This window comes from Pan paniscus, chromosome 3 (genome assembly GCF_029289425.2).
Source record: "Pan paniscus chromosome 3, NHGRI_mPanPan1-v2.0_pri, whole genome shotgun sequence".
NCBI classification, from domain to species: domain Eukaryota; kingdom Metazoa; phylum Chordata; class Mammalia; order Primates; family Hominidae; genus Pan; species Pan paniscus.
The window spans coordinates 65,465,007-65,479,449 of NC_073252.2; the positions used below are offsets into that span (position 1 = coordinate 65,465,007).

The 14,443-nt window shown below is 31.9% G+C and overlaps 1 protein-coding gene across 2 annotated transcripts in view; it reads left to right on the forward strand.

Annotated features, from left to right (window-relative positions):
• Window positions 1–7,413: 7,413 nt before the first annotated feature.
• TECRL (trans-2,3-enoyl-CoA reductase like) overlaps window positions 7,414–14,443 on the forward strand; it is a 132,530-nt gene continuing 125,500 nt past the window's right edge. The window contains exon 1 of one of the 2 annotated variants that reach the window (XM_057302093.2): window positions 7,414–7,756. In XM_057302093.2, the coding sequence (XP_057158076.1) occupies window positions 7,523–7,756 (234 nt within the window). In that variant the 5' untranslated portion in view covers window positions 7,414–7,522. The remainder of the gene's footprint in view (window positions 7,757–14,443) is intronic. The other variant, XM_003815805.6, reaches the window with a different exon arrangement.

The window sequence follows — 14,443 nt, forward strand, 5'->3', positions numbered from 1 at the left end:
GGCGTGGTGGTGTGCACCTGTAATCCCAGCTGCTCGGGAGGTTAAGGCAGGAGAATCGTTTGAACCCGGGAGGCAGAGGTTGCAGTGAGCCCAGATCACGCCACTGCCCTCCAGCCTGGGCAACAGAGTGAGACTCCATCTCTAAAAAAAAAAAAGTAATTGGAAAAAGAAATGAAATGAGACATATAAACTTTATGGGTGAAGAGGCTAATGTACTTGAAGATATTTCTGTGAGTCAATTGACCTGGTTAGAACCCAGTGCCAATAATAAACCTAAAGGATACAATCCTAAACGCCATAATCCTGAAATCACAAAAGATTTTAAACAATCTCTATAGATAAATATTCCCAAAGTCTAAAATTCCTAATGTCTTAAGTCTAAAATTCCTAATGTCTTAAATCTCAAAAGATTAAAATCCCAAATGTCAAAACCTTGAATGCTAAATGCTAGGTAAGAGATCAGTGCGTTTTCAGTTGTATGCAGGATAGTTGCATCATGTTAGATTAAACTACTACCTTGTTACTGTCTTTATTTGGAAATTAAGTGTGATTTAAGGAGATGAATATGGCGGGCAGGTTGACAAAGGCTGGAATCGTGGTCTTAATTTTAAGTGTCAGCTGGATTAAGGGTATCTAGAAACCTTGTAAAATATTATTTTGGATGTGACTCTGCGGTGTTTCCATAGCAGATTAGTGTGTAAGTCTGGATGGACCAGGTGGAATAGATCTCTCCTCATTGTTGCCATGGACCATCAAATCAACTGGGCTCCCAGAGAAAATGAATACATAAGGATACTTGATGTTTCTCTGAGAGCTGAGACAGACTTTTCTTTTGCTGCCTTAGAGATCAGATCTTCAGGTTCTCCATCTTTTGGACAAAGCCCTGTTACTGACATCCCAGGGTCTCCAGCTCGCAGATGGCCTGTTGTGGGACTTCAAAACCACAATAATTGCATGAGTAAAGTTCCTTATCAAGTTCTCTTTTATTTATATCTGTGTATATCCTATTGATTCTGTCTCTCTGGAGAACCATAATATAGATTTGGTATTGGGGAAGCCCAATATTATTTCTTCTTACTGTATTTCTTACAATACAATAGAAGAGACTAGTGAAATTGTTCTCTCACAAAAATGCTATTAAAATTAAATTTACTAGACTACTTAATGGTGAAATATGAAGTCTTAAAGGTCATTATTATCAGTGTTTCGGAGGCAGAGAATTTGTTAATTGCAGTGGCTGTGCAATAACCAGATATTCAAATGGGCAGCATATACTTACAGATTTAGTAGACCACAACCATTCTCCAAATATAAGTGCAGTGAGTGTTTCAAAGAATGCAGAAGAAATAAAAATTCAGGCAAAAAATACAACAAATCTTCCCTGCCAAATTATTTCATCTCATATAACCTTTTCCTCTTCACATATAGCACCAAGTTACTATGCTATGTATTTCATCTTTGCCTAATTCTCAATACTGGGGGGTTATATATTGTGTAAAGATATTTAGATCATTCTAATTTGTTTTATGCATTTTTTTGCAAATTTGATTTCATGAAAGTGTATTATCACAACATTGACTTTGTGGGTTAGTGTTGTGCAAGTACAGAAAGTCCTTGAAATTTCCTCAGTAAATTAAGAGGTGTCACTTTTGTATATCTGCATTTGCACACAATAAAATTTCTCAAGATCTTAGCTCTTTAAGAGACTGCACCCATTACAGTTTTTGATCTATCTTATTTGAACAATTAGGTAGTCCATTATGGTACTTTAAATTACTGCAGTTAAAAGCTAAAAAAAATTGGGTGTACAAATTGCCAACTACAGTGCTATGTGTTTATACATTTTACTTTTTGACCTATTTATTTATGAATATGGTTCATCTGCTCATACTTTATAGTGATGTGACAGTTCTTAGTATACCAGTGTCTATACTCACAAAAATATGCATGTCATTATTTCCTAATTTATTATGTAAAGTGGTCCATGAAGTATTCTTTCATATTTTTGTTTCTGAAGTAAATCTATTTAAACATATAAATAAACATTTTATAGAATTTTTAAATACTTTTTTTCAGAATTATATTTTTGGGATTTTGATCGTCCAGGACTTTGATTTCCAGGATTTTAAACTGTACGAATTTTTATCTTTTGGGATTTCAGCATCCAGGGTCATGGCATTCAAGATTGTGTCTTTGGGGATCAAGGCCCAAACCCATTAAAACAGTTTGCCTATTAGTATACTTATTACTATTAAGTGTATTACAACGATTTAAATTTAGAAAGAGAAAGCACAGGAATAATTGTAATGTTTGAGCAGGGTGATGGGGATGAAGAAAGACACAGAAACCTGATTTGAAAAACATAGATCTGTTTATATATATAAACTGTTCATATATATATAACACCTTCTGTTTTCAAAAAAATTCTGTTTACTTTATATGAATTTTCTTGTTAGATTTCATAAAAGTCCTATAAGATTAATAATGTTATAAAAATGTATCAGTTAATAGAAATCTTGAGATCATATAACTCTTTAATTAGAAGAAAGAGCTTCTTGAATCCATACAATTTCCAGTAAATGATGCCATTTTCTATATGTATCTTTCTTACCTATGTGTTTGCCTACATCTAACAATAATGTAGCTTGATGTATACAGTATTTTGAAAATCTGCTCATTACGTAACTTCCTGAATTCCAATTCTTTTTATCTAATATGTAACATTTTTGCATGAATACTGACACAAAATAATACAGGGCAAGTGGTTTGCCTTTAGAGTCCTATTTTGTTTTCTCTTTCACCTGCCCATCCCCAGGTTCAGTGTCTTCCAACATATATTTGGGTAGCATTTAGCATAGATTAAAAACACAATTTTTATTGTGAGATCCTCGAAGAGAAACCACAGACTGGAAGTTTGTATTTGTAACACAAATATCTGATGAAGGAGCTATATCTATAATGTACTAAGAAATCTTAAAACTCAAAAATAAGAAAACAAATTAATTACAAAATGGACAAAAGACGTGAACAAACACCTCACCAAAGAAGATATACAGATATCAAATATGCATATTAAAATATATTCAATATCACGTCATTATGAAGTAAGACAAACAGATGCCACAAAACATCAATTAGATGTGGCTAAAACCCAAAACACTGACAATACCAAATGCTGGAGAGGATGTGGAGTGACAGCAACTCCCATTCATTGCTGGATGGGATGCAAAATGATACAACCACTTTAAAAGACATTCTGGCAGTTTCTTATAAAGTTAACCATAAGCTTACCATTCATTCCCACAATTATACTCATAGCTATTTACCGAATAAATTTAAAATTATATTCATATAAAAACCTGCACACAAATACTTATAGCAACAAACAAGGTTTCCTTTAATAGGAAGGACAAGCAAAATATGGTACATCCTTACAACTAGGTATTTTTCAGCAATTAAAAACAATTAATGAGCTGTTAAGCTATGAAAGAACACGGAGGAAGTTTAAATATGAATTGCTAAGTGAGAGAAGCCAGTCTGAAAACATTACGTACTACATATTCCAACTAATGACATTATGGGAAAAGCAAAACTATGAAAATGATAAAATCATCAGTGATTTCCAGGGTTTAGAGGGGCTAAGGACGGATGAACAATTGGTGGATAGAATATTTTAGGTCACCAAAACTGTTCTGTATAATATTGTCATGGTGGATACATTTTGCATTTGTCACAACACAGTAAAACACAAACTGGGAAATCTAAAATAACCTAGTGAAATTAGTTAATGATAATATATCAATGTTGGTTCTTCAACTATAAAAATTTTACTACACTATGAAAGATGTTAAATAATAATTAAAGAAACTGATGTTGGGATGTGCAAAGGATTATTAGGAAAATCTGTGCCTTATGCTCAATTTTTCTGTAAATTAAAACTGCTCTAAGCCATGTTGTTAATGTTAAAAATGAGCTGAAAAGAAGTAACACCTCAAATGGAGACTAAACTGAAATGAAATGCTTTTTGTTAAAAAATATAAAAAATAGGAAGTGAATATAATGTAATTTTTTCTGTTCAGTGTTTTTAACAGCTAAATGCAACTGGAATGAAGATTCCATCTTTTGACTGTGTATTTTTATTAATGTGTGTGTATTTTTATTATTTTTAAATTTTAAATATATTTTAAATTGGAATATAGTTTACCAAATGATATCCATTATCTAGTACGAGTATTAATTCAATGTTATTTTCATTGTGATATATTTAGCAAAACCATATAAAACACCTTAACAAATAACAAATATTTTGTTTTTAAAACTACTTCATGTATAGGTAATAAAATAATAAGTAGTATAGTATCTGAAATTTTTTACTTCCCTTCAAAATTTTTAACTTAGGTGAATAGATGCAATTTTCCTCTTTTTTTAGGGATACTCGCCCCCCCATCTTTCTGTCTCTTTCTACATTCCTTGTTTTTGTTATTATTTTGGTGGGTGGAAGTTTATTTTATACCTTTTATTTTGGAATGATTTTATCAGACCTGAGAAAAAAGTAGAAAGTTTTGTATATTCATCACTGGATTTACCTTAATTTTACATATTGCATCACTATAGTAGATTTACCATACTCAGAATTAACATTGATGCAATACGGTTAAACTACAGATGTTATATTTATTTCAACAGATTTTCCCACTAACATTCTTTTTTGGTTGCAGAAAACAACCCTGGATAGCACATCGAATGTTCCAGTAGTGTCCCTGTGTAGGCTTTTCTGATCTGTCGCAGTCTCAATTTTTCTCGATTTTTTATCGTGTTGATACTTTTGAATAGTATTGGTTCCATATTATGTAAAATGTCCCTCAATTTGTCCTTGATGTATTCTTATAGTTGGATTGAGATAATGAGGTTTGGAGGAATATTACAAGAGTGAAGCATTCTTCTCCTTTCATGACATAATGAGTACATGAATGGCAACATGACTTTTCATGGTGATAATAGACTTGGTCAAGTGGTTAAGATGCTATCTGCTTTCCGGATTTCTCTTCTATAAAGTGGCTATTTTTCCCTTTTCATTCATTATTTTTTGTAAATGTGTCAGTAATTGAAACCCACACTCAAGGAGACAATATATCCATAAATTATGTGGAAGTCTTGTGTAAGGAAGACTTGCTCCTGGTTCTTATTTATTTATTTATTTATTATGTATTCAATCATTTATTTATAATGGTATGAACTCCTAGGTATACTGTTTTGTGAATTTGAACCCATTATTATTAGTACTTATTTTGTTGCTTGAATTATTCAAACTTTGGCTGTGAGAGCTCTTTCAAATTGGCTTCTGAATTCTTTTGACTATTTCTTTTTCTTTTTCTTTTTTTTTTTTTGAGACGGAGTCTTGCTCTGTCACTCAGGCTGGAGTGGAGTGGTGCGATCTTGGCTCTCAGCAACCTCCACCTCCTGAGTTCAAGTGATTCTTCTGCCTCAGCCTTCCGAGTAGCTGGGACTACAGGCGCTTGCCACCACACCCAGCTAATTTTTGTATTTTTAGTAGAGACGGGGTTTCACTATGTTGGCCAGGTTGGTCTCGAACTCCTGACTTGTGATGTGCCCACCTCGGCCTCCCAAAGGGCTGGGATTACAGGCGTGACCCACTGCACCCAGCCAACTATTCCTTTTTTTAAATAAAAAAAAAAAAATCTGGAAAAACATTATATGAATAGTGTTTAGGTCATTTCAATATAATGCAATAACTTAGCACAATATCATTCTGTTACACATTCAGATTATACTTTTTGGTCATTAATTAATTTATTTAATACTGTTTATGGATCACCAGTCCATATTAGAAACTGTTCTAAATGCTGTAAATAGGTTAGGGGATATGGTCAGAGAGATGGCATAGGGTGCTGGGTGATGCAGAACTTTGCAAACCTTTGCAAAGATCTTTGGCTTTTTTTTTTTTTAACATAAAATAGAAAGCCCCTGCAGTGTGTTGAGCAGATTAAGTTACCCACTTAATATAGAGCCAGGTCACTCCACCTACTGTGTTAAAAATAGACTATTGATTGACTAGTGTTGGGGTAGGAAGAGCAGTTTGGATATGCAATACAGGTGAGATTCATGCTTGGATTGTAACTGTGAACAGATTGTGTAGTGGATCTCTGATGGATTAGATGTGAGGTGTGGGAGAAATGGAGAAGTTAAAGATGATCCCAAGTTTGAAGTGCTGAACAACCAGATGATAAAGTTGCATAATGTGTGCCCGCACATACGTGTAAAAAGACACATATCCCTATCATTTATATTTTTGAAAATATAAAATATTGAATGTAATGTAATAGAAAATATTAAGTGTCAACATAATAACTGAAGAGTGTAAAGTGAATCTCTAGGGCATAATGTATAATAAAATTAAAAATGAATACATTATTTTAGTTGTTTATAAAAGTAAAGATTAGCCTCAGGTAGATAACAGGTTTCCTCCCCTATATATTTTGTGTCATTTTATTTGTATGTTTTCATTGAAAATCACATTCCAGAATATTTTCCTTTAATATCATTTTGAATCAGTGATAATATGTTTTGGATTTTTTTTTCAGTTGTTTCTTCATCAGATTTACATATCTCAGAGGACTAGGAGTTTTTCTAAAAGCTCTTTTGCCAGGATGTTTTTCAGATTTCATTTTTCATTCTGAGGCTATCTGTATTTTCCATAACATAGTGTTGTGGAAAATGTGATGCTGACTACAGATTTTGTATATCAGTTCAACAGATTTCCAAAGATATACAATGTTAAAATAATGTTTACTTCTTTTTCCCCAGCTTACAAAATTGTTCTCTATCAAATTCTAATCTCATAGTTTGCTATCTTTTCAATGTTTATATGAAGTGAAGAATTCATCATTTTATATTGTGTAACAGTTATTTTAAGTTCGTTGGGATTTGTAATTAGTACAGACAAAAATAAATTTTTCACTTTAGAATGCTTTACATGCACATGCACATATATTTATATATAAAACATATATAAACATATATATGCCACTTCTCTTTACCTTAGACAGGATTTTTTTAATGTTACATAGTAATGTACTAGGACTTTTAAAAATTTAACTTTAAGATAGCACTTTGCTAATGTTAAATACATCTCAATGCAAATGTGTGTGTGTGTTTGAAGATTAGTGCATCCAGAACTCAGAGATAATGAAAATGTTCTGTCTATTCTTGCTTTGGAATTTCAGATAAGAGTAGTCATATTACAAAGCAGAGATAAAAGGAGAAAGCAAGAAATCATTCAATTGCTGGTAAAGTAATACTCTACACAGCAAATCACAATAGCGTGTTATATATAGAAATAAGATCAGTCACTGTTTTCAAGCCTGCTAAATAAAACTGAACTCTTGGAATGGCATACCATTTGACCTTTCAAAGGTTCTCCAGCAGTATTTAACTGATGCAAAAGGAATGCACTTGCAATTTTCTACTTTTGACATGACAGACCCTCCTCTTAGTTCACACAATGTTCAAAAGGCACAAGTCCCTCGCTTCGGAACGCAAGAGAGCATTACTTTCCCAAAGAGCTACACGGTTCATACTGAAGGATGATATGAGAAATTTTCACTTTTTGTCAAAACTTGTACTCTCAGCGGGCCCTCTGAGACCAACTCCAGCAGTCAAACATTCAAAAACGACTCACTTTGAGATTGAAATACTTGATGCTCAAACAAGGAAACAGATATGTATTCTGGATAAGGTGAGTTTATTTATTTATTTATTTGTTTGTTTGTTTAAGTGTTTCTTCTCTGCCCCAAATATTATTGATTGCTTGATTAAATTCTAACACGACTGTTCTGAAATACATTTCTGACTTTTACCTTAATTTTGTGGTGAACAGGATTCATACTTCATGCATTGTTTTAATAGAAGATGTTCAATGCATCTCTCATACTCAATTTAAATTAATTAAATGGTAGATAATAATGAGGTTCTGTCATTGGTCTGTGAATTTTATGCTGTCATTGACCATTGTCCACAGGTAAAATTACAAATGCTCAACCTATTTTCCTACATGTAAAATGTCTCCAGGTTTTTGTCTTCGTGTACTTCATTATATATACAAATTATCATAGAGTTTGATTAGTTTCTATAGAAAATAGTAAGCAAAAGCCACAGTAGTTGTTAGAAGTAACATGTAATATGTCTGAAAAAATTTAATCATTTAAGCATTATTTTGAATTGATTTTATTATTTTTCTTAAAAAGTGACTACCTCACTTTTTATGAAAGTTTACTTGCTTCAAAAACACTATTTAAGTTCATGAAAATAATGTTTTGAAATGTTACTCATCCAAATCCATATTCACAGGTGTTGCACTAAGGAATGAGAAAATATACTCTTCTTAGGTTAGAAAACTAAATTGTAAATATATGTTTATATTTTAGATAAATATATGCATAAATAATATTCCAAGCATTTTCAGTTTTTAATAAATTTGAAAAGTACTATTAACTTAATATGAGAAAGGCATATTTGTACAGGTAATAAAATAGAGCTTGATCTTGTTTTACAAAAATATTGAATACGTTTTTGTTGCTGTGTTCTAAAAATAAAATGCAATCAATCATTCCATTTTTCCATGTTCTAGCTAGGTCTTTAGAAAAAAGGAAAAAAGAAGCTGTTTAGTCCTTTCTTTAATAATTGCCAAGTACATAATATATAATTTCTTATTCAGTAATTATAACACTATGAGCAGTTTATAAATTGAGTTATATTAACTTTAATTCATAGATGGAAAAGAAAGATTAAGACCTTTTATTAGTGCACACAGGTCATGAATTGAACTTAAAAGATCTAAAACCATTTCTGTACAGTTTTAAATCATATGCTTTTTCTGTAGTTCTACTGAGGCCATATATAAGCGATGAGTATATATCATACAAAATAGAATTTTGATATATTTATTTCAGGACTTCTATAATTTACTTTTATTTTAGTATCAAGGTGAAGTTTTGAGATTTTTAAATATCATACAAAATATTTAATATTTAAATATATTACACAAATATTTTATATTTAAATATCATAAGAAAAATTAAAAAATAAAATTACTCTTCAGAAGTTGCTAATGTTTATAATATTCCACTATGAAAAACACAAATCTTACAAGAAAAAACACAGTTAAATTCAAGGACACAGTGCAACAAATGGAATGAAAATCAAATAAGTCAAGGATTTCCAAAGACTACGATTCTAAAATGACACTGGTTATTGTGTCCTTTCTGACATGTGTATAGACCCTGACAGGCAATCCACCTTAAAATAATGAAAAACTCATGATGTTTAAATGTTCTTTTACTTAATTACACACACACACACACACACACGCCAATGAGTTCCTAATTATTTGCCTTACACATTTAAATTTTTTCTTATTCATATTTTATTTGAAGGTAAGACAGGGATTTTTATATTTTTACGTGTTAATTAAATTGTGAAAAAATTAAACATTTAGAAGAAATGAAATTTAAATATTCATTATTCAGAGATAAGAATTTTGCAATTTTGCATGGGAGTCTCATGTTTGAACTATGAGAGTCCTGACATTTGCATCTCAAGTGGCAGATCTTTATAGAAACTTAGCAGGCTAAATAGAGGATTAACACTGGATAGCTCATAATCCTTTATTGCACAATCAGCCCTATATAATGTGCAATTTACTGCATTCAAATCTTTGATGTCTGCGTAGAAGTGGATCTTGCTGTGTCTTGTTTTAGTTTGTAAATTGATAAACTGTTTCATAATAGTGGTGAGACACTTCAGAGAAAAAACTCTTCTAGATTAAATTTTTTTTTGCTTAGTAATTTCTAACATTTTGAATTTGTAAACATAAAAAAGACTGATTTATTTTTTATTATTATTATTCCTGATGTTATTTTTCTTAGACAAATTAACAACTTTGTAGTAAGATCATATTAAGTGCCCTTCATTGTACCTGGCTCTACCCAGTGTACAAAAGAAATGTTGCTTATAACTTAGTGCCCGTCTTTCAATACTTACTATGCTGTAAAGTGGTACAATTTACATACCATGTACTTTGGAATTAAGCATATCTGGACTCAATCCCTGTTACATCATTTGTGTCTATCAAGGATTAAGAAAGTCACTGAATTGCTCATCCCCAAGACCCTTATTTAGAATATGGGTTAATAAAATCATATCAATAAAGTTAATAAATGTTACTTTGGAAACTTCTAGTAGAGTAGGGATAATATATGTTACATGCTTAGAAGAGCGCTTTGACCATAATATGGACAAAATTATTATTATTATTTTATTTTTAATCATTTGGAGAGAGAAAGTAATGTACATAAAATATAACAATAACAAATTCTGAGCCTTTTGATAACTTGCTAAGAATTTAAATTTGACTTCTTAATATTTAATTATTCTTTGACATGACTTGTTATAATGCTTAGGATAGATATAATATTTATCAAATATCTAAAATGAGATGTATTATCTTAGTAATGTATGTTCTAACAGAAACTTTGTTTTATGTCTATTACTCAAACTTTAAAATGGACAAAGTATAGACTCAAAATATTCATGAGATAAAAATTTTGGAAAAAGTCCTAGGATGAAAGAAAATATATTTATTATGTTCTTTAACTTAATTACACACATACACACACACACACACACACACACGCGCGCACGCCTAACAAATAAAAAAGCTTTCTCTTGCCTCTGCTGTCGTCTCTAGTTTTTGCCCATTTCTCTCATTACTTTCCTTAGGTATTCATATTGTCAGCTTTCATTTGCCTCTTCTCACTGTATCCTAGTCCCAATTCATTTGGGCACTCACTTCCATCAGTTCTCAGAATCTGAACTTACTGAGGTCACCAGTGAGGCACGGCAAATACTTTGCTAAATGCAGAGGCGTATTCTCACGTCTTATCTTACTGGGTATATCAACAACATTTCCCACTGTTAATCGCCTCCTCCTTAACTAGCATTTGTTATTTGAGTTCCAGGAGAATATACACTTTTTTAACCAACTTCATTGGCTTTTCCCTTTCCTTATTGCTGATTCTTCAACTGACTTATTAGGAATGGACTTTCAAGAACTGAGTCATCACAACTTCTCCTCCTCTACAATAATTTACTTTATTGAGTTCCATAATTTAAAAAAAACTTCCTAGTGATGTCTCATAAATATATACTGTAACCTATTATTTTCCTTGGACTGTAAATCTACATATCTATATATCGATTTAATCTATTGAGCTATCTGGATGTTTACCAGGCATATCAAACTTAATATCTCTAAAACTGACCACTTGGTCTTCTCCCAAACATCTTCCACAGAGCTACTTAAGCCAATAAGTGGCAACTACATCCTTCAAATAGCTCAGGCCAAACACTTGGAGAAATCATGACTTGTCTTTTAATCTCACACCTAACATACAATCCATCTTCTTGGCAATAGCTTCAAAATATATCAACCCTTCTACTTCTAGCACTCCTGAATCTTCCTCCTACTTGTGTCTTTATCACTTTCAATATATCCTCTACTAACAACGAGAACTAGCCTGTTAAATCCTGGCAGATAATATCATTTGCTCCTCAAAACTAGTCAATGCTTTTCTTTAGATCTTAACTGTTAACATTTCCTGGAGGCTTTTCCTGACTACTAAGAGAGCAAAGCTAGCCAACATTTTTTATTATGCTTCCTTGTTTTATTTCTTTACTAGACTTATTGCCAACTAAACTACTATTTATTTTTCTTTCTTTAGTTCATTATTTGGCCTACCCTTAGTATATAAGCACAAAAATATCAGATTGTTTGTTTTACACACTTGTATCTTCAGCATTAATAGCAATGTTTAACACAAAGAAAGTGTTTAAACAATATGTGTTGAATAAGTGCACTCTGGTTCAAGAAACATGTGAATTTGACACAGCATTCATGTTCAGTAGTGATAGTTTTGAGATGGAGGAGTATAATATTTGAAAATAAAGTTTATGATTTTCTACATCAAATCAAATTATTGTTAGAATATTTGTTCATACATTCACATAAAAAGACATTCTCTCAAACCCTTTTACCTACTGCTCAAATTCTCCCCAGCTTATCCTGAAAACAAATACATATAATTTAACTTTGTGTTAGTGTATAATTCATTAATAGACAGTCATGTTCTGATGACAATTTTAATAAGATTTTCATAAAGCAGATGGGAATATTTATTTAGCTCATTTAGCTAGTTCCCATGAATGATTAAAATAACTAATCATGGATAACAAAATGGAGAGCAGATTTAAAATAATTGTTAAATACCATTTTCAAGTATTTGTTGGAACATTAAAAATAAGAGATTGTAGGAAAAATAAATTTTAAAAATATAACAATGAACCATTTCCAGTTGCTGCCTGCTGTTGACTCATTTCTTTCTTGTAAAATGTCAGAAGCTTATCTACTGATAAGTCAATGATTGAAGAGCATGCAAGAACTCTAAGAGCCTGAGTTGATAAATGGTAAATGTTTCCAATATCATCTCATTCTATTTTCTTCAATCTTTTCTCCAAGTAACCTGACCTCAAGAGCTCTCTTTCTCCTATTGTTTTGTTTTTTTTTTTTTTGGTAAAACTCTCAAAAGCTTTTTAAATATTTCTAATGAATAAAATAAAGCATTCAATAATTCTCTAATTCTTCTAATAGTAAAAATAACAATTGTCCTCAGAAAACAGTAGAAATAATTACAGGATAGTAAGAGTGCATACAAATTATACCTTTGTAACCTTAGAAATTTTGACAATTCTTAATTTTTGACATTGCCATTTTAATACTTTACCTTGTACATGATACTTAGCATACTTATGCTTTAGTTTGTTCATCTGTAAAATGGGAATAGTATCTGCCTTAGAATGGCCACATGGCAGTTTTCAGAATTTCGTGTACATGCAAATGACAGTATCTTTTTTTTTTTGTCTTTCTCTTCATTTTTCCTTCTCTTTTGCTCCATCTACTCTTCTGCCTCTTCCTCATATTCCTGCCCCCCTTTTCTTCCTCCCCATGCCCCCTCAGTCTTCTTTTTCCTATTTCTTATGGTGTTTCATGATATAAGAATTAATCAAAAGCATATGGGATTTGAATTCAGAAAGTCTTCTATATTAGCATAAATCTGAGAGTGTGATTTCTTTTTCCTTAGGCATGGTCTGGTATCTCTGACTTTTATTCATTTTTTATGGAACAGGAAGGCTTTCCTGGAGAAGCTATATTTATATGTGTCCTAGATAGTTTATAAGAAGAATATAACAGGGAGATATGCCTGAGGCTAAAATAATTTACTAAGTCTATGTGTGTGTGTGTGTGTTTGTGTGTGTGTGTGTGTGTGCTGGGGGGGAAGAATATTGTTTGTTTGTTTGCTTGCTTGCTTGCTAGCTTGCTTTCTTATTTTGAGTGCAGACAAGTAGACAGGCAGTTAGAAATCATCCTATTTTTTTTTCATTTTAAGTTGGAGATTCCTGTGCGATATCCATGTATAGTTAACCATTAGACCTTTGGCTGTGAAGAACTCAGGGGAGTGGTCATGGTTAAATATGTTGATTTGGAAATTTAAAATGTATAGGTGATCTTTGTAGCTGTTGGATTAGAGAAGATACATTTGTAAAGAACAATGTAATGAGTAGGAAGAGAAAAGAACCAGTTACAGAGGCCTGAGAAACTTCAGCATGTGTTTTAAATAAGGAGAAGATGACAAGGGAAAACAAGGAGAATGTACCAGAGAGATAGGAACACGGGGAATGTTACACCACAGAAACCTCACCAAGATAATTTAAGTAAAAAGGACAAGATTAGTGGTGTCAAATATGTCTAAGAAGCACAGAGAAATGCAATAAGTATCCCTTATATTAAATGGTGTGATATTCATTGAGTTTAACTAGACTACTTTAGGCAGAGTGATTTAGGGAGAACTCTAATCTGGGATGGGGGATTATAAACAATGGGAGATTGGGAGATAAGACACGTGAGTTCACTGGAAGGCATTGTTTTTGTAGGTAGCAGATCTTTCAACAGACTTACCCTTCATTTTTCAACTTTATACATCTCTTATGTACCCAAATTCACATTCCTGAGATTACTTTCTAGCTCTTTTCTATTACTACATGTGTCAACATTCTATACTACTTATCAGGCTCAATACACATTTTGTAATTTTTATTTCTTGAGTTTCAGGAAAATTTGATTCCCTTGCTTGGAGTGTGTTCCGTCACAATCTGTATAGTTCATATTCATTCTGTATTGTCCAAAAGAGATGACAACTCCTTTATGTGCCACTTAGGGTCTCCTATAAGCAGATGTACTCCTCATCCCAGTAATGATTCAAATATCTATTATTACTGTATATAATCCAATAGTTAGGAGTGGGCATTTGTA